This window comes from Abrus precatorius, unplaced genomic scaffold (assembly GCF_003935025.1).
Source record: "Abrus precatorius isolate BTA unplaced genomic scaffold, Abrus_2018 Scaffold5, whole genome shotgun sequence".
Classification (NCBI taxonomy): Eukaryota; Viridiplantae; Streptophyta; class Magnoliopsida; order Fabales; family Fabaceae; genus Abrus; species Abrus precatorius.
This window is the reverse complement of record NW_020874395.1, coordinates 12,663,149-12,681,713: the sequence shown is the minus strand read 5'-3', so window position 1 is coordinate 12,681,713 and position 18,565 is coordinate 12,663,149. Positions and strand designations below refer to the sequence as shown.

Here is an 18,565-nt window from a genome sequence, read left to right as displayed (position 1 = left end):
TTCATCTATAATTTAGATTTACCCTCCACTCAATCTTCAGGAAATGCTATTTTTGAGATAAACTCCCCTGAAAACCTAGCATCCAAGAAGCAAGTTGTTTGAGCAACATTTAAGATTCAATTTTGAGTAGACTTATAATCTATATTCATCTAAATTGCATATTTACATTAAAATGTGTGTTTTTTATTATAAGGTGAAAAAAATAATTTTATTACTTTAAAGCAAAAAGGAGCAAACATTATCTCATGCTAATCCAAGTGAAATGGTTAATAAAAATATATATAGCTACAATCATTCAGAAGAATCTAATAGCATTATCTATGTCCTCATGCACAATAAATTTGCAATAAGGGATCCAACCAATTAGCATAGACAATGTAAAAACACAAGTGACAAGATGAGAACGTGCACCCTCCATAATCATCTTAAACATAATGATTAGAGATTACTTCAAATAGCATCACTGTCAAAGGTACAATTAAGGGAAGTGAAGGCTTTGGTACATCCCAGTAAACAACTAGCAACTATAGCCACAGTGAGTAGTAATTACTTGATTATGTTCATGCATGGCATAATTAGGCCACGACAGTGGAAAAGTTTATATTTACACATTATTTTTTCAAGCTGTAATGCTTCTTCACAGCTTCAATCACTTCCCAAGTAATGTTCATTCCTTTTGGGAAAACAGCTAAATCACCAGCCCCAATTTCAAAAGATCCAACAGATTCTTCAACAGTAACCTTCACTTTTCCCTCTAGCAGATACATAGTCTCTTCAACTTTAAAGGACCACGGTATTTTTGTAGGACCACTTTCCCATCTGGTAAATGTTTAGATCCATGTGTCAAAGAAACTTAAGATAGTATGAAATATTAAAAAGATAGCATATAATCAAAGGACTAAAAAGAAAGCAAAACCAAAGAAGAAAAGATATAAATCTGCACAAACAAATGCAGATTTTACAAGTGAAAATTTTGCATGTTGTTTAACTTTAAGCTTGGTGCATAAAACTGCAATATAGTTCCATATTATCATTAGCATCACCTATATATGTATACAATTTTCAAGGATAGAAATCAATATGAATCCTGTTGTCCATAAATTCCTTTATCATAAATAAATAACCAAGAAGATAAAATTTGAAATAATAGAAAACCATTCTGATATAGGTCTAAGATCCTTTTATTGAAGCCTTTCTTTTTGCTACTGTCTCTATCACATGTATTATTTTTTAGATCCCTTAAGATGAAACAATCATCCAGATTCCAGACCATTTAAAGTACTAAAAGCCTTTTTTTCCCCCAAATTATTATTGTTTTGGGTTAAAGATGAACTAAAAGCCCAAAAAATCTATTTGTTTATATATATAAACACTATTTGATATCACTAAATTATGAACAAACAATCACTTGCCAAACCAATATTTCCACTAAATTGAAGTAATATTATAAAAAATAACTCAAAGAAAGGAGATTTAGATTGTTAAAATTTAGACACCAAGTTCAGCAGCATAAAAATGACCTTGAACTCCAAAGGCTTAGTCTCATGTTAATACTGTAATGTTACAGTTTAAAACAAGGTTCTTTTAAATATTTTCATCTATCACCTTTGGCCTTCAAATTTCCGTTATATATAAAACTAGTGAACTCCCTTTACCTTCAAATTTAAAAAGAAAAATGAAGGCTCTTTTAACTTTTTCATCGATCGCATTCAGTATTTAAGCTGATCAGTGATTACATTGATCCTAACATAGATACATCTTCATATCCAAATAAATTAAATTTCAATCAAACAACACAAGAAAAGAACTCTTCATAGAGAAAGGTATCATCTAACTTTCTGCCTAAGCAGGCATTAAACTCAAGCTTAAGAAAAAAGAAAAAAAAAAGCCTTATGAAATTTAACTTCATTCTGAGGATAAACAATGCAATGCAATGTTTTTCATTAATGCTAAAAATTTGCAATTGCATGCCTCTTAATAAACAACTACACTACTGTCTCCATAGCAATAGAAGAATTTTAACATACATTAAAAATTCAAAACATACAGTATTCCTAAAATTTCATCTCATCTTGAGTTTGCTAATGGTATAAATAATTGTCTTGATAACATATGAAACATCCAACACGTTTCCACCCATTAAAATTAAGTTAAATAGGGATAGGACAACACCAATATTCCCTAAGCATGGTATCTTACACAATAACAAGAATATAGATATGAAAGAAGAAAGAAGAAAAATCAATACTAGCATTAGGGGCACCTTGACACTATTTTTTGTTTTACCAACACCTTTCTATATGATTCAAATTAAATATCGTATCATAACAATTAGTCACAATTTTGATCAATGTTACACTTTTTATATGATATAGATATAGTCAATCGAAGACGAAACATTATAAATACAATATGATTTTATATTTTTTTAACTCTTTCATTTAACAAGGGATGTCAATATAACAAAATGCTCCACTCTCATAAGGGGTCAAGATATGTAATTTTCGAACTATATAGGTGTTTCTCTTTTTTCTTTCTATAATAATCATAAAGAAACAAAACAGGAAATCAACAGAACCAAAAACAGAGACTCAAGCAGCACAAGAATGATGAGGGTAAATAAAGCACTACCTTTTCAAGGAATCAAACACAGAGCACCTAGGGAAGATTGCACGTAAACTTCAAGCTGAATTATAAGATAATCCTCTCAAGATCCTAGAGAGAGACTATTATTGGTGCAGGTTGAAGGATTTAAGAGCAAGCAACATAGCACAAGCAAATGGTACAATCATTGAAATGGCAAACAGTTAAGAACCGTTTGGTTTCAAAAAGTTTTTTTTTTTTTTTTTATAACAAAAATATTATATTATTTCTATTTTGAAGATTTATTTTTAAAAATAGCAACAAAAAAAAAAAAAACTTCAACCACTTTTAAAACAAATCTTTAAAAACATGAATAAAAAATAAGATGACAACTTGTAACTAAAAAAAAATGAAAACATTATGAATTGTTTGGTTCAGTAGACACTCTATATTTTTACTTTGTATCAACTATTTTCTTGACAAACCTTTAGAAGCAGAAAACAAAATAAAAACAATATAACAGTTTACAATTGAAAATAACAAAAAAAAAAAAAAAAAACTTAACAGCCCTGTATGATTGATCAGCCACACAAACACCCCAGAAAATATTAATGCAATTACCAATTACCCATATAATAACTTTTTAGCTGAGTGTGTTAAGCACGAACATACCAAGACCCAAAATTTGTTATGCAGAAAGTTTGAAACTTTAAAGGAGAAACATCATTGGAAGCAGTAAAAAACTGAGAAACATGATCATACTTTGAAAAGGAAAGTAAACAAGAAAGAGAAAGTTACTTGGACCAAGTTGAGACTCCAAGCTCACTGAGTTTGGACTGAGGTGGGTTCTTCTCTATCTTCACTCCAAACACCTCATAGGTTCTCATAGCGGTTTCCTTTGGCATAAGCGCTAATAACAATAGGGAAAGAAACAGAGGAACAAACACAAGAGGTAACAAACGCAGCACAAAAGCCTTCATTGCCTTTACCAAATTGTTGTTCCCTGTTTGTAGTTTCAACAAAACAAAACAAAACTTATGTGTCGAGGAAAGTAACACTTCCAAATTAAGGAGAAAGCTTTAACTATTTCACAAAAAAAAAAAGTTTGCCTCTTTATTGCACAACATTTCCATTTTAACTGTTCCCTTTTGAGACTTTTTCTAAAAGCAAAGAAACTGAATTGAAATTAATTAGTTTGCGTGGAAAATATTATTAATGCTAAATATCTATTATCTAATTTTTTTTTTGTAGATTTTGCACTTAAATATATTTTAAATTTATATATTTTAGTGATTTTTTTAATTTTAATGTCTATTATAGTAAATTATTGTTTTAATTACACAATTCAACAAAAAATTAACATTTAACTACATTTTAATAGACAAATCAGTAATAGAGATTAAATAAAAAAAAGAATTAAAACAAAAAATTTGTAAAAATATGAAGAATAAAAACATATTTAAGTATAAAATTTAATATATTTTAATATGATTTTTAATAAAAAAAATTATTTTAATTTTTTTAACTGATGTTTACTGTTTAACAAAAAAAAAAAAGATGTAGAATTTATTGCTAGTGATGTATATGTGATAAAAATGAGAGAGTCGGTGACTAACTTCCAGGATTAATTCCTCACACTATGGTATACTTTTTAATAAAAAATAACTTATAGTTAAGATCAATTTAGATATAATATTAATTATGTTCATTAATTTAAAATTAATTTAGTATCATCAGTTTTGTTTAATTTTAAAATAAAATAAATTTTTAAAAAGTTATAAACTTACATATTTGCAAGAATAATTTTTAAGAAAACAATGGAAAGTGAATTCATAGCAGAAATGTCAAACCCGTTTTAATTAATAATGAATACCAAAAAGCGTCAAATATATTTCATTAAAAGTATAATATCAATTAATATCAATAAAGATTAGATTAATTTTTATGATATTTTCACAACATAATTATAATATATAAAGTTGCAACTCTTATATCAAAAAAAGAAATATTTTTTTCTTATTTTCTATTGAGTTTCACTTTAGTGGTAAAATTAAAGATTTCAAATAAAAATATTGTAAAATATTTGCATGAAAATTTTTAAGATTTTAAAAAGCATAAGAAATAAATTTAATATCCAGAAAATATAAAAAATATTTAATAATTATAAATCTATTAAGAAAATATTAGAAGTGGACATTGTAGCCCACAAGAATATGCAATGAGTGACAGTCCCACTATCTTATAAATAAATGACAAAAAATCCAGTGTGGCATCATTAAAGCAAAGAGAAAAACATATCCCTTTGTTGCGTTCTCATTGCATCAGTTCGAATCCTTTTACCCATTAAAATCCTGTTCTGATACGGTGGTGCTGTAGATATCTGGAAGTTTTTTTTGAGTAATTCTGAAATATATATTTCCTTCCTTTAAGGCAAAACGATTGATATGTATGGTTATTTTTTAAATAAAAAACTGTTTGATAAAGAAAAATAACTATAAAAAACTAGAAATTATAGAAGTACAAAAAAATTCCTCATGGATATCTCAACTGACATCATGTCTACTGTCTAGTAACATCTGCCACTCTTCGTTTAAAAAAATGTTATTATCATATCTTGTAATTATCTGATTATACCTTGATATCCTTGATTTGGGTGAGAGATGGGTGAAAAGAAAAGAAATATAAAGAAAAGAAAGAAAGAAAGAAAGAAAAGATAAAATATATCATTAATGATGCAATAAAAGAAGAGATTAAAAAAAGAGGAGAATAAAAAATGAATGTTAAAAGAATGTGTGAAAATACAAAAGTTATTTTACCATTATAATATGTTTGATTTCAGGTTAAGATGGATGGGTAGATTAACGTTTAGAAGCATATAACGTGTTTTTAAACACACTATATTTGATTAATTCTAATAAAAGGGTAGAAAGAATCAAAACAATCAATTCTCCCAACACCAACCCACTTACAGCATACTATTAATTTGTACACTGCAGGGAAGAAATTCTTACTTCCTGTTAAAAGAACCATTTTTCTCTACCAAGGAGATCACCAATGTTAGATTTTATGTGAGTCCCACGAACTCTGTAAGTTGAAAGAAGATATCCTTCCCAAATTTCTCACTGCAAGAAGGCAATGTTCTCTATGTTATGATTTAGTAGAATCCTTAACCAACTAACCATGTATTAAAAGTCCCATTTCATTTTGTTGTATTTGAGACATTAAATTAATACACGAATTGATCTTCCTACATAACTTTTCACTAGTTGAAGACATTATACAGACAAATTGACGTACCAAAATTGTGACAAACCTACTTGTCCGCTATTAGCTTATATACATGTACACTAACGTTGGATACATGGGAAATGCATGTGCTTTTGAAGATTGTTCTTAAGGCCTCCCCTTTTGGTAGACCATTGAATCAGTTTCTCAAGCTAGGATTATGCATGTAAAATTACACATGAACACAGCAAGCATTTGGTCAGATTATCAGTCCTGCCTCCTCACTGTCTGGGATTATGATGTCAAGCCTCATCATGGGCTTGTACTCATCCGGGATCTGTGCACCGGCTTGCATGCACACTTCAACGACAGCCGGAGCCTTTCCATAAAATCTCTTCAGTGCAGATGCCAAGGGAGGTCCATTAGGGTCTCTAACATGCCACACATAATTTGGGGGGAAAACTTCATCCACAGTAGCATCCTGCCAACCATGCTTCCCATCCCTCCACTGGTGCTTAAATGCACCACAAAGCTTAGCATTGTGGCCCCATGGTCCCACATGAACCTCTGAGCAATAACCACATGCTTTCACAGTGTATTTCTTCATTAACCTCCTCACACCCTTCCTCACTGTTTCATATGCATCAATTGTTTCTTGGGCAATTTTAGGTACATCTGCCAATGATGGTTGTGGAAATCGCTCACTAGCTCGGTAAGTATCGAAGTCATTGAGAGTAGAGGAGTCCGCGAAGCGCCATGGTTTAGGTTCCTCTAAATGTCCACCTCTGTCAATTACTCTATTCCCTAACATCCTTATGGGATTGGTCCTTCGGCGCGAAGGATATTCTGGGATATCAACACCGGCTTGAATGCAAAGCTCAACAACAGCTGGAATCCGGTCATATTCAAACCGTGTGTCATGTTTAATACGCCTGCCAAAGGGATCAAAAAGATGATAGGACTCAATTGGGACAAGTATGTCATTGACTGAACCCTTTACCCATGCATGCAAGCTATGACGCTGCCGACTATTAGGACCAAGACAATTCCGAATGCGGTGACCAGTCTTACCTACATGAACTTCTGAGCATTCACTGCATGAATTCAATTGATAAGAATTTAACTCTCATATAAGCCTTAAAAATAAGAGAAACAAATGCAAAGCAACTTGGACATTCACCAAAAAAATATAAGTTTAAGATAATCTACCTACAGCCACGTACAGGAGTGACATGCAATAGCTGGGCAAGACCTTTAATCAAAAGCTTCCAGGAATCAAACACTTCATATGCAACAGGAACTAGGTCTGGAACAAGCAATCCATTCTTCGGAGGCTGAAGAGGTTTCTCTATTCCCCTGCGTGCCAGTTTCTTATCCTCCCTTGCAGCCTGTTTGATTTCCTTAAAGGGAATAGGGTATGGTTTTTTCTTATTCTTTGGTAAAATTGGTGGTAAATCCACATTTTGTGGTAATAGTTTTCGTCTCCATACAGTTTCAACACCTTTGGGCTTTCGACTAGCACAAACTAAAACTCTAGGCAATGTTGATCCACCCTTGTGAAATTGTGGGCACTTAAACTGAACATAAACAAAACAAAAGTGTAAGTTCCAACAAGGCTGTTTGGAAAGATAAACAAAAGGACAGCAGTATATTTAAAAGACTTGCAGATTACTTTCTGCAATGTCAGACAAAGGACAGCAGATTAATAGTTTTTTAAACGAAGAGTAAGACTTAAGAGAGTACTGCAAATCAAGTTGTATACTGAATTTCATTAGAATGGACCAAGAAAATGTAAGAAATATGCACAACATCAAATAGAAAATATAGGAGCAAAACAAATAAAACCTGCAAACCAAGAGAATATGACTTAGAAGCTGAAAGGTAGGGACAGATACACTCCAAGCTGGGGGAAACAACTGCAAATAAAAATCAAATTCAAACAACAGTGAGAATTTTTTATGTTTCCCTTATTGAATAGTATTCCAGAAACTTGTTAAAAAGTAAAATGAAATAATAAGAAAAGGGTAACTCACAGTTATGAGAAGGATCCCATAATGCATAAGAAAGTAGTGGTAACCCCATGTATGGTCGTTGGAGTATCCTGCAAAAGAGAAAGATGGTAAAAAAATTATGAAGTTCATAAATGTTTGGCTATCCAATGCTAGGCCTTGTTTGATTATCGCCCTTTTCAATGAAAAATACACGTTTTAAAATAAAAGCATGCAATTCAAACTAATATAGACGCATTTCAATCATATTCAATTATTTAAAATTGATTTTAATAAACTATTTAAGAAACTAAAAATGAAAAAAATATGATAAATACACTTTCTTCATTATTTCTAACATTTTTTTTTCGTCTAAACCACAGATATCCTTCCCCACGGAAGGCAAAATCCTGTTCAAGCTGAGTAAGCCCACCAAAGGCAGTGAGTATATATGACAGACTTGTATTCATAGGTTAAGTTGAAACAACTTCCTACCAATTGATCCATGGTCTAACATGATTTTCAGTAATATATATTAATTTCGTTAGAGTACGCTAGAATTGGAAACTTGGGTTCTGAGAATTGGAAACCCAACCCACCCAACCATTCTCCTCACTGTAGCATTTTTACAAACACCTTAACCTTACAGGCTTATACTTGGTGAATTTTTTTCTTCTTCCAAACCCGACATAACCGAGCTATGTTTCTGGAATTTTCCCGAAGGTTCTAGACCGCACTGTATTTCTGGAATATTCGATTTTACTTGGAACGGTATATGGAAAACGCTGCCGTTTGACAGTTTCAGTTATGGGTTACGAAGAAAAACGAAATTAATAGGAGAGAAAATGGGGCAATTAAAGGGTTACCTCAATTCAAATCAAATCGTTATTCTTCCACCGTTCAAATCAAATGCGTTCTGTGATTTTGAAGCCACTGAGAGCACTCACACAGTCCCACTTATGGGATTGGGACCAACTGCTTCTTTAATCCCAATTTCTTTTTCTACTATATCCAATTTTATTTACATTTAATTTTTTAATTATTTGAATTTATTTTTTACTTGCAAATTTAATTCAATATATAACAAAAATTGGTAGATTATTAATTTTTATAAATTATAAAAATATTTATAATATTTAAATAAAATATGATAAATATTTTTATGTTTATTTAATTTTTTTATATCCTTATTTCTTAGGAAAATTATGTAAATCAATAATATATATTAGATGTTGATTTTTGTTATTTATTAGATAAAATTTTAAAGTAAAATTGAAATTAGATGTTTTTCTATCAAGATTTAAAATTTTCATTAAATTAAAAATTTAAATTAAATTTAAGAAATGTTGTTTATATATATATATATCTTAACTTAAGAAAAGTCAACTTAATAAGGATGTGAATAATTTTAAAAAATGCTGATTCAAGAACAGGGACGAAGATTTATAATATAAGGTGTAGTGAATATGATATAATTAAGTAACTGTGAGGAAGAAAAATACAAATTGTATTATATGTGATCAGTGATTTTTATCAATTATTGTGAAACTTTATATAATAAATTATACTTTTTTACAACATGAGAAAAATCTATATCTATGTTTTTTCAGGTATATTCGTTTTACTTATTCTTCATTAATGATGACCCTTAATTTTCCTTATTTTTAAATAAATATAATTAGAATAATTATTCGTAAAAAATAATATATTAATTTTTGAATAATGTATTAAGTCACTTTAGTTTAAAAGATTCTTTACCAAAAAAAGATTCAAAATCTAATATCAAATTTGTTTAGATTAAAAAATACAATTAAATCTAGAAATAAATAGCACAGTAATTTCAACAAAAGACAAAGTGCTTACATTTTTATTAATTGAAAATCATAAACTTTGCCTTTTTAAAAAGAAAAGTGAGTAATTGGAAAATTTTCCTAATTTGAAATTAAAATTCATAATAGCGTTGATAAAATATTATTATTCATAAATGATTAATTAGTGAGCTGTATCAGGGGTTGTGTCTTCTAGAATTTCCTTGTTCTCTTTCTCTATCACATTCAGAGACACACACAAGCTCTAAAGTGAAATCCCATAGAAAGATGAACGGCGACGACGACAAGGGTTTGCTGTGGAAGCTTCCGGTGCTTCGCTCCGACGGTATCGGCAAGGTGGGTCCCGCCTTCGGTGTCGGCGCCGGCTGCGGCCTCGGCTTCGGACTTGGCCTTCTCGGAGGTTCATTCTTCTACCCCCAAATTCTAGTACTTATTCAAAGTTTCAATTTTTCGTCGTTCTTAGTTATCGGTGTGCTTATGCTTGCATAGAGTCAATAAAATGGTAGATGATGACTGTGGTTGTGAGAAAATTAGTATTGACTAATGGGGGGTGTTGTATAGTTTTTATGTTATGTGATGGTTTTGTTGGATGCGGTAAGAGCAAATTGGGACATAACTCTTTCTTTGGATGAACCAATAGGTTTCATAGACTTGGTAGTTTTTCTAGCATGGGGAAGTGTATGTGCAAAATCAATTTAGTTACCCCCTTCTTCACACACACAAACACACACAGATAGATAGAGAGAGAGAGAGAGAGAGAGAGAGAATTTTTTATCCTTTCTGATTAGTGATTGTATCATTGTCAGGTAATACGATTATGATGAAGTTATGTTAAAGAGAGAAATATACATTTTTTTTATCAAATAAGGATCCACTGAATCACTGATCCTCTCCAACATCACCATGTCGTATTACTCAACAATGTAAGAGAATTTAAATATGAGAGAGAGATAGAGAGAGATGTAAGAGAGTGAGATTAGAAACCTTTGTTTGTCATTTAAGTTCATGTTTACCGATTTAAAAAGTTGAAATCTCAAAATCCGTTGAATTTGAGGTCGCCTGTGTTGGTTAAGGTGCATCATTTTAAATTTTTATCTTTTAGTAATTAATGATGTTAGTAAAACCAATGTAGATGAAGGATTTCCAGGAGAGAGAAATCTGAGTGATGAGCTGAGAGAAAAAGGAAGAACTAACAATTGAATTGTAGTTTTGTTTTTGTAGATGCTGCCGTTAATTAGTCCTTGAATGGGGTCAGCACATGTTGGAAAACAGTGGTGGGACTGGGACTAATAAATTGTTATAAGCTTTAAATTGATGAAGGGGAGTCTCCATCAATTCCTCAGCTGTTTTACTGTCTTTTCAGCTTTTGCTCCTTTCTATTTGGGATTTTGGGCACAATTTGTATCCAATTTATGTTGGGCCTCTTGGACCAAAAGTTGACTGAGTGTCAAACTAAGGCAGTGCATATTATTGGTAAAGCACAATTTGTAAAATTTTGAAGCCCTTTCTAGTAGTAATGTCTATTAAATTTCCCTGAGTTGTACTGAATTTAGGTAAATTTTGGTGCTTTATAATTGGGTTTATCATGTGGTAAAATCTGACTTTGTTGAAATCCTTACTCTGCCTTATGCCTTCGGACAAATCTCTTTGAACTTTTGACACTTGGCAGTTCATTCCTTAGCATAATTGATGAAAAACGGAAAATATATCTAAAATCTTAAACAGAACAGCAGTCAGATGTAGTGCTACTTTCCCACTTCTTGTTTCAACCTTGCTCTTGATTTCTTGTCTTCATGACAGTAGGCTTGTAGATACCTTTCTCATGTGCTGCTAATTATTGGGATCATCCCTTGCTCTATTGTAACAAGGAGATACAGTTTATGTTTCTGATCTGGGTCATCATCATCCCTATAAGTTTGAATAACTTTCCTGGGTGGTTTTATGCTTCATAAAATCTTATGCAAAATGTTTTTCTTTTTTAACTTCAGGAGTGGGTTTTGGCCCTGGAATTCCTGGCTTGCAAGTTGGATTTGGATTTGGTGCTGGGTGTGGTATTGGTTTAGGGTTTGGTTATGGTATGGGGAAGGGAATTGCACAAGATGAGTACAAGAGATACTCTAATGTTGGAAATCCCTTTCGTAATTCTGGAAACCTCATTTCTGAGTAAGTAAATTTCCTGATCATCCTTATTTTGCTAATACTTTTACCTTTATTGCTAAAATATGAAATTCCTGTACTTAGTTTTTTTCCATGTAAATTTGTACAAAGAAATGTTAAAAAAAGTTCACATAGGAAAAAGAAACAATATTTTTGTGACAAAATTTTCTGTCTAATATATTTTATATTTCTAGAAATCTTCATTGTATAATTTTGTTTGTTCAATTAGCTGCTCAATGGATGTGGTTAGATTGACAGGTTTATTAAACTTGGGCATTATGAATTTTTTAATGAGACCATCAGAGAAAGCCACTATTTTGCATTAAGAATTTTGGTAATATAAAAAGCTTTCAACCTTACTGTTTAAGGAGTATAAATTCTTTCAGTCTGTTGCTTCATATGATTAGATTAGACATTATGCTTGTTCCAAAAAAATCTTTCGGTACATGACAGCAGACCACTACTTATATAAATAAATAAAAGGATAACTCTGTTATGATGTGTGGATATAATGGAATTTGGCTCCGTTCACTATCCTTCAGACATATCTTACTGCGTGAAAGATTTTTTTATAGGGTTAAATAAGTTTTTGGTTCTTACAAAATGTTATTATTTTTGGATGTCTTTACAAAAATAAAATAAAAATTGTAAGTATTTAGTCCTTAACATTTTAAAGGAGTAAAAAATTAGTCCTTTTAAAGGAGTAAAAAATTAGTCCTTGTCAAAGATTAAATATTAACAAAATTTTTTAATGACATGAACTAATTCTTAGACTCCGATAAAATGTTGGGACTAAATATTGACAAGTTTTTTTAAGGGACCAATTCTAAAAATACATTTATTAGAACTGAAAACTTATTTATGACCCATTTGAACATTTGTTTACCTAAGTTGTGTATCTAAGTGTACCTTTAAGCCTTTTTTTATCCGAAATTGTTCTGTGGCTTTTGTCAAATTTCATCTCATTTTTAACGTAATATGAATATTGTGTTATTTTCAGGGATGATATTACTGCACTTGTGGACGACATTGTCATTAATACTAAAAAGCTTATCAGAGCAACATCAAAAGAAATTGACAAGTGGAGACGATAACGGGAGGGTCCGTTAATTCTTTTATATATAATTGTATAAATTTAACCCTCTGCCAGTATTTTCTTTTGAATTACTATATCATGGCAATCTCATTATGTTTAGACTCATAGCAGTATATGTGATACTAAAATTTAATATTAATATTCATCCCGTGTATTATTTGGTCTGATCTGGAATTGTTTAACCGAGGTACAAATTATCTGAATACCAGAAGTTTGTGAACTAACCAGAGAATTTGTGACGCCTTGCAAGCTAATTATCTGGGGTTTCGTCAATTTTTACTTAGCACATATTTGGTGGCCCGTTTTGAAAGCCATAAATTCGTGCTAAGACTCGTAACATGTTAAATTTGTTGAAATGTGAATTCATTTTAATGCCATAACTTTTACATTAAGATGTGATTTTGTTGAGATTCTGAACGTGCTCTTTATCAAGTTAAATGCATGTTAAAAATATGTGCGTTTAGGAGATGAGGAATGTGAAAGCAAACAAACGTTAAATTTGTAAACAAGCCTTCTGTCATCAACATTGGAGAAAGGCTAACATTGGTTGCATTTTCTTATATATTGCGAGTGTTTTAAAAAACTCTAAAATGCATTTAATGTTTTAGTAAATCAATATGTGAATTCAGGCATTGAAGAACAAGCACTGTCGTGGATGTGTAGATCAACTTGGAAGCACTTATTACGGTGCTGCAACTGTAAGACCATGTCTGGTGATACCATGTTCAAATGGGTAGCTGCTTTGGCAGCTGAAGTTGCAAACCTTGTGTCTCAATAAAATCTTCATCTGTGAAGTTTGGTGTGGTCCATGTTCACTTGTTGAAATTCAATCACAATACAGGTCCACCCATAGAATGGTCCCAAAATAAAACAATTTTTTTACTTCATTATTACCACAAATCACGTGAGTGTTACGATAATTATGTGGTAGCTATTGTTTCTACCAAGTCTGAAAAAAATTACAAAAAAACCAAAAGCCTCCAATTAATCTCTATGCTGCGTATGTAGGCAAAGGGAATGAAAATGGATGATAGAAAAAAGTCCAACAAGAGGTTGTAGGATAAAACAAGTTATCCAAAACCACGCAATCTACCAGCTAAGGAGCTACCGTCATCTCTCACATATCCCACATTAACCAATCAAATCCTTGCATTGGATTACACATTTCTCAGGTAGACCAATCAAAAACCATGATCATGAATCTGACGTGGCATGTCCACATCCACCAAAACCATGCATATAGTATCTCCATATTCTCACCCCTCCATCCTTCATCCACCTGCTTGTGAATCAGTACCACATTCACCTGAGTTTTGAGGTTTCCAAAACATGGCCTCCCTTGCAGCTTCTACAGCTGCTGCTTCCCTTGGTATGTCAGAAATGCTTGGAAATCCCATCAACTTCAGTGGTGCCACAAGGCCAGCTCCATCTCCCTCTAGTCCTGCCACCTTCAAGACTGTGGCTCTTTTCTCCAAAAAGAAAGCAGCACCTCCTAAGCAAAAACCTGCTGCTGTATCTCCTTCTAATGATGAGCTTGCCAAGTGGTATGGTAAGTCTTTTATGTGTTTCAACTGTTACGTTACTTCAACTTGTGTTCTTTTGACAATGTAACTCAAGGTAGAAAACTACGGGGCTGTTGGTTTTAGAAAATGTTTTCTGTTGTCATTTGTTTTTTACTTTTAAGTACAAAATGTTACCTTATTTTTGTTACGTTTCTTGTTTTAAAGATTGGTAAAGGAAACAGAGAAAGTAAAGAAAATTCTCAAATCAAACAACTCGTAACTAGTTGCTAAAGTTTTTTGGTTTCATTTGTTGGCAGGTCCTGACAGAAGGATCTTCTTGCCAGAAGGTCTCTTGGACCGATCTGAGATTCCGGAGTACTTGACTGGAGAAGTTCCTGGAGAGTATGTGGCTTCTCCTCTCTTCTAACACTCTAATTCATATTGACATGCAAGCCACTGAACAGTGTTTGAGAAATTTTTGGTTCTTGTTTTGGCTTAATTTGGTTATGTGTGTCCATGCAGCTATGGTTATGATCCATTTGGTCTTAGCAAGAAGCCAGAAGACTTTGCCAAGTATGACTAACACTCACAAACTAGATTTCCATGTATGTGGTTATGTTACATTAGTTGTGTTGTAATGTTGGGTTGGGTGATTGGTGATCTAATGCAGATATCAGGCATTTGAGTTGATTCATGCTAGATGGGCAATGCTTGGTGCTGCTGGATTCATCATTCCTGAGGCCTTCAACAAATTTGGAGCAAACTGTGGTCCTGAGGCTGTTTGGTTCAAGGTTTGCTTGCTTTATAACAACTTTTAACCGTGTCAAGTTCACTAAGACATTTTTCATGACACACTACAAAAGAAATTCAATAGGCCTTACAAGTACTAATCCAAGACTCTTCAGTTTCTCTTCTATGAGCAAAACAACTCTGATAGACTCAAGTTTAGAGCAAATTTTGAAACTCTAGTCTGAAAAATTGAATTCTATTGTGTGTTATGACCATTATGGTCCAAACTTCAATAGACTTGAGAGTATAATGTATCTTTCCTTTTTATTTTACCTGTCTCGTCTTCAACTTTAGTGTTCATTGTTAAACATGTCTTAATCTAATCCGGATAATTGTGAAAATAATCTACTTTTATTTCTATTAGACTAATTCTCAACCTTTCAATTTAGCACATAGAAATCTTTTTTGTTATTCTATTGTTTACATTAAGCCAAATCAAATTTCTTTATGGAATTGATTCAGACAGGAGCTCTACTTCTTGATGGGGGTACGTTGAACTACTTTGGCAAACCAATCCCCATCAATCTTATCGTTGCTGTCATTGCTGAGGTTGTTCTTTTGGGAGGTGCAGAGTACTATAGAATTATTAATGGCCTGGTAAGTAAATTTCTCAATTTGAATATTATTAGCAGTCATTGTTAATAGATTTTTCTCAACTTTTCCTATAACATAAGGATTATTACAAAAAGAAGGCTAGTATTTATTCAATTGAACCATCTTATTACTGTTTTATTTCTGAATTAAGTGTACTGTAAGGCACTAAGTTGTGTTGAATGAGTGCTTGCAAGCAAATTTTGGGCGGTCTTGACTTTTTAAAATTGATTTTGGGTAAAATTGAGTTTGAAGCGAAGTGATTTACGTTTAGAAATTTTATCTCAAGAGTTAAGTTTGTAGTAAAGCTTAGTGCATGTTTGGAAAGTCCATAAAATCATGTTAAACTACATTTTAACTTGAAAGCTATAACTGGTAGTATTAAAATTGATCGACTTAAGTAGATTTGACATCAATCCAAACACATTATTACTATAAAACTCTCATAACAATGCAAAAGCTACATTTATTCATCTTTAGTTAAATGTACTTTGATGGACAAACTTGATTATAGGAATCAACAACCAAACATGATTTTTTCCCGCGTTTGTGGAGCATGAACGCTCCTCCAAATACTAGTATAATCAGGTGATTCACTAATTGAGACCTATTCTGAGCAGAATTTTGAAGACAAACTTCATCCAGGTGGTCCATTTGATCCATTGGGGCTTGCAAATGATCCAGACCAAGCTGCACTACTAAAGGTGAAGGAAATTAAGAATGGTAGACTTGCTATGTTTGCCATGCTTGGTTTCTACTTCCAAGCATATGTCACTGGAGAAGGTCCTGTTGAGAACCTTGCAAAACATCTCAGTGACCCATTTGGCAACAACTTGCTCACTGTGATTGCTGGAACTGCTGAGAGAGCTCCAACTCTCTGAATCAATCATCTTCATGTTTTTCTCCAATCTTGAATGTATAATACATATCACTCAGATATTATTAAGGCATTGGGCTTAGTTCCTTACAACTCAACTTACTCTTGACTTATAGAGCATGAGTACTGTGGCCTATAATTTGAATTTTACATTCTTAAATTTCTTCTAATTTTTCTTTGTTCAATCAAATAAATTCATAGTACCACAAAACACTAAATAGAACAAATTCTTAATTCTGAACTTAATACTGTATAGTGCTTGAGTTATTTCAACTGGGACATAGTAAATGAAGTTCCCTGCTTGAATGCCAAAGTCATAGTCAATCCTTCATAGTTGTATGGGATTTTTTCCTAGACAAGATGTTGAAGGTTCGCTGTACATGTTTAAACTATAACTTTGCAAATAATTTGGATTAAGGGTGTATTTGGAAGAGCATATAAAGAAGTTATTTGAACTTAAAAAAATAACTTATGACTTTCCTAAGTTATTTTTAGTTTATTTCAATAAGTTTGATTGTTAAAATTATAATATAAGCTCTCATATAATAAAAGTTTATTAAATAAATTGTTGGCTAAAACCACCTAAATCATAGAAGCAGATCAGTCAATGATTGGTAGACCAACATAGACATCATTTGACAGTAAAATAAAAATTCAGAACAAAAGCAAAACTTTTTGTTGCCAGGAAATAATATATTTATTCAAAATCATTAACTTAGGACTTGTTAAATAAATTTTACACTTTTGTGCCAATAATTTGTTGCAAATCATATGGAAGGCTCAGCAATTAATTCCCAACAATCTGACTCAAGCTTATGATATGGTGGGAGGGGAGATATTTTTCATGAGTAGTTACTATTTAAGGCTTATCGTTCAATGATACAAAGGATTTAACACATTTGGGACAAAATTAAGCGAGCCAATAGTAGCTCTCCACAGTTTTTTTCTGTTGTAAAAAAAAAACTGATAAACGATTGAGAGTCTAGTTTCTAAAAGGAGCACACTTCAAACAATAAAGCATAATTATAATTATTGATTAGAAGATTAATTTTTAATATTATATCTCTTAATTAACAAATATAATTATACTAATAAAATAATTTGTTTGGCAGCCAAAATAAGATAATATGATAAGATTTTTTTTCTGTCCTCTTTTATAGATTGTTGAATAAATAGCATATAAGTTTATCCCATGAGCTTATTCTATTGTTCTCTTTGGTCATAAATTTTATCTTGTGAGAAGGTTTGAGTTAGAAATTAACATGATATCATAGCTATATATCTAATTTATTATCTTAGTATACATTAAATATAAAATAAAATAAGATTTTAACACACCCTTATTGTATCTTATTCTTATCTAACCACTGTCATATATTATCATTTCTTACGCTCCCCCCACTGGTCCATGAATCAGAGAGGCTTGGACTAAATGAATTTTCTCTTCACCCATTAAATGCATGGCTACGCATTTTGTTGTCAAGTTAAATTCTTTTTTGTGAGAAACGATTCTCTAAAGTGATTTTTGTTTATAAAATATAAAAGAAATACTATTTTTTATTTAATTAATTTTATTGATTTAAAATCATCATACCCTTGATGAATAGATACGTGCTTGTTTACATATTTTACAGAAAAAAAATCATTTTAAAATAACTTTATCATTATTACTATTGGTATTTTGGTCCAGAATGTTTATTTTTAAGGCCCAGTCCAAAAGCCCACACAAATAAGGTACATGTATGAAAACCAGGCTTTGATCATTGACAAAAATAAAAGGCTTTAACCCAATTCTGGGGTTCCAACTATGGCATCCAGAAACAAGGCATGCCTGTAATACAAAGTGAAAAATATTAACTTCAGCTTTTAAAAAGTTAAATTTAAGGAATCAATAACAGTAAAATTTTATTAAAAAATATTTTTAATAA

General features: G+C 31.7%; 4 protein-coding genes across 6 annotated transcripts; 2 read left to right on the top strand and 2 right to left on the bottom strand.

The window, feature by feature from the left end:
• Positions 1-358: 358 nt before the first annotated feature.
• LOC113867988 lies at positions 359-3,662 on the bottom strand. Its single transcript, XM_027503524.1, has 2 exons — positions 3,382-3,662; positions 359-819 (listed from the first exon to the last, which is right to left on the bottom strand). Exons 1-2 carry the CDS (start codon positions 3,561-3,563, stop codon positions 612-614), a joined length of 390 nt encoding a protein of 129 aa, XP_027359325.1. The 5' UTR covers positions 3,564-3,662; the 3' UTR covers positions 359-611.
• A 2,135-nt stretch (positions 3,663-5,797) lies between these two features.
• Positions 5,798-8,787, bottom strand: LOC113868192 (APO protein 1, chloroplastic). Of its 3 annotated transcripts, none has more exons than XM_027503810.1 (5): positions 8,663-8,787; positions 7,842-7,909; positions 7,654-7,724; positions 7,018-7,385; positions 5,798-6,902 (listed from the first exon to the last, which is right to left on the bottom strand). In XM_027503810.1, exons 2-5 carry the CDS (start codon positions 7,888-7,890, stop codon positions 6,068-6,070), a joined length of 1,323 nt encoding a protein of 440 aa, XP_027359611.1. In that variant the 5' UTR covers positions 7,891-7,909; positions 8,663-8,787; the 3' UTR covers positions 5,798-6,067. The 3 variants fall into 3 exon arrangements, with proteins under 3 accessions (XP_027359611.1, XP_027359610.1, XP_027359609.1); XM_027503809.1 differs by having other exon boundaries at positions 7,018-7,391; positions 8,663-8,779; XM_027503808.1 differs by lacking the exon at positions 8,663-8,787 and adding an exon at positions 8,396-8,441.
• Positions 8,788-9,832: 1,045 nt separating this feature from the next.
• LOC113868194 (ATP-dependent RNA helicase glh-2) lies at positions 9,833-12,980 on the top strand. The gene is made up of 3 exons (XM_027503812.1): positions 9,833-10,025; positions 11,614-11,788; positions 12,783-12,980. Exons 1-3 carry the CDS (start codon positions 9,893-9,895, stop codon positions 12,874-12,876), a joined length of 402 nt encoding a protein of 133 aa, XP_027359613.1. The 5' UTR covers positions 9,833-9,892; the 3' UTR covers positions 12,877-12,980.
• Positions 12,981-14,135: 1,155 nt separating this feature from the next.
• LOC113868193 (chlorophyll a-b binding protein CP26, chloroplastic) lies at positions 14,136-16,807 on the top strand. Its single transcript, XM_027503811.1, has 6 exons — positions 14,136-14,427; positions 14,698-14,782; positions 14,903-14,953; positions 15,051-15,171; positions 15,632-15,766; positions 16,381-16,807. The coding sequence occupies exons 1-6, from the start codon at positions 14,208-14,210 to the stop codon at positions 16,639-16,641; spliced, it is 873 nt and encodes a 290-aa protein (XP_027359612.1). The 5' UTR covers positions 14,136-14,207; the 3' UTR covers positions 16,642-16,807.
• Positions 16,808-18,565: the final 1,758 nt, after the last annotated feature.

Coding starts and splice junctions, on each gene's coding strand:
- LOC113867988 (XM_027503524.1), bottom strand. CDS start 3,563: ATGAAGGCTTTTGTGCTGCGTTTGTTACCTCTTGTGTTTGTTCCTCTG. Junction 820..3,381: donor GGAGTCTCAACTTGGTCCAA/GTAACTTTCTCT, acceptor AACATTTACCAG/ATGGGAAAGTGGTCCTACAA.
- LOC113868192 (XM_027503808.1), bottom strand. Junction 7,386..7,653: donor CATATTCTCTTGGTTTGCAG/GTTTTATTTGTT, acceptor GTTTATGTTCAG/TTTAAGTGCCCACAATTTCA. Junction 6,903..7,017: donor ACTCCTGTACGTGGCTGTAG/GTAGATTATCTT, acceptor GAATTCATGCAG/TGAATGCTCAGAAGTTCATG.
- LOC113868194 (XM_027503812.1), top strand. CDS start 9,893: ATGAACGGCGACGACGACAAGGGTTTGCTGTGGAAGCTTCCGGTGCTT. Junction 10,026..11,613: donor CGGACTTGGCCTTCTCGGAG/GTTCATTCTTCT, acceptor TTTTAACTTCAG/GAGTGGGTTTTGGCCCTGGA. Junction 11,789..12,782: donor TCTGGAAACCTCATTTCTGA/GTAAGTAAATTT, acceptor TGTTATTTTCAG/GGATGATATTACTGCACTTG.
- LOC113868193 (XM_027503811.1), top strand. CDS start 14,208: ATGGCCTCCCTTGCAGCTTCTACAGCTGCTGCTTCCCTTGGTATGTCA. Junction 15,172..15,631: donor CTGAGGCTGTTTGGTTCAAG/GTTTGCTTGCTT, acceptor GAATTGATTCAG/ACAGGAGCTCTACTTCTTGA. Junction 15,767..16,380: donor ATAGAATTATTAATGGCCTG/GTAAGTAAATTT, acceptor TATTCTGAGCAG/AATTTTGAAGACAAACTTCA.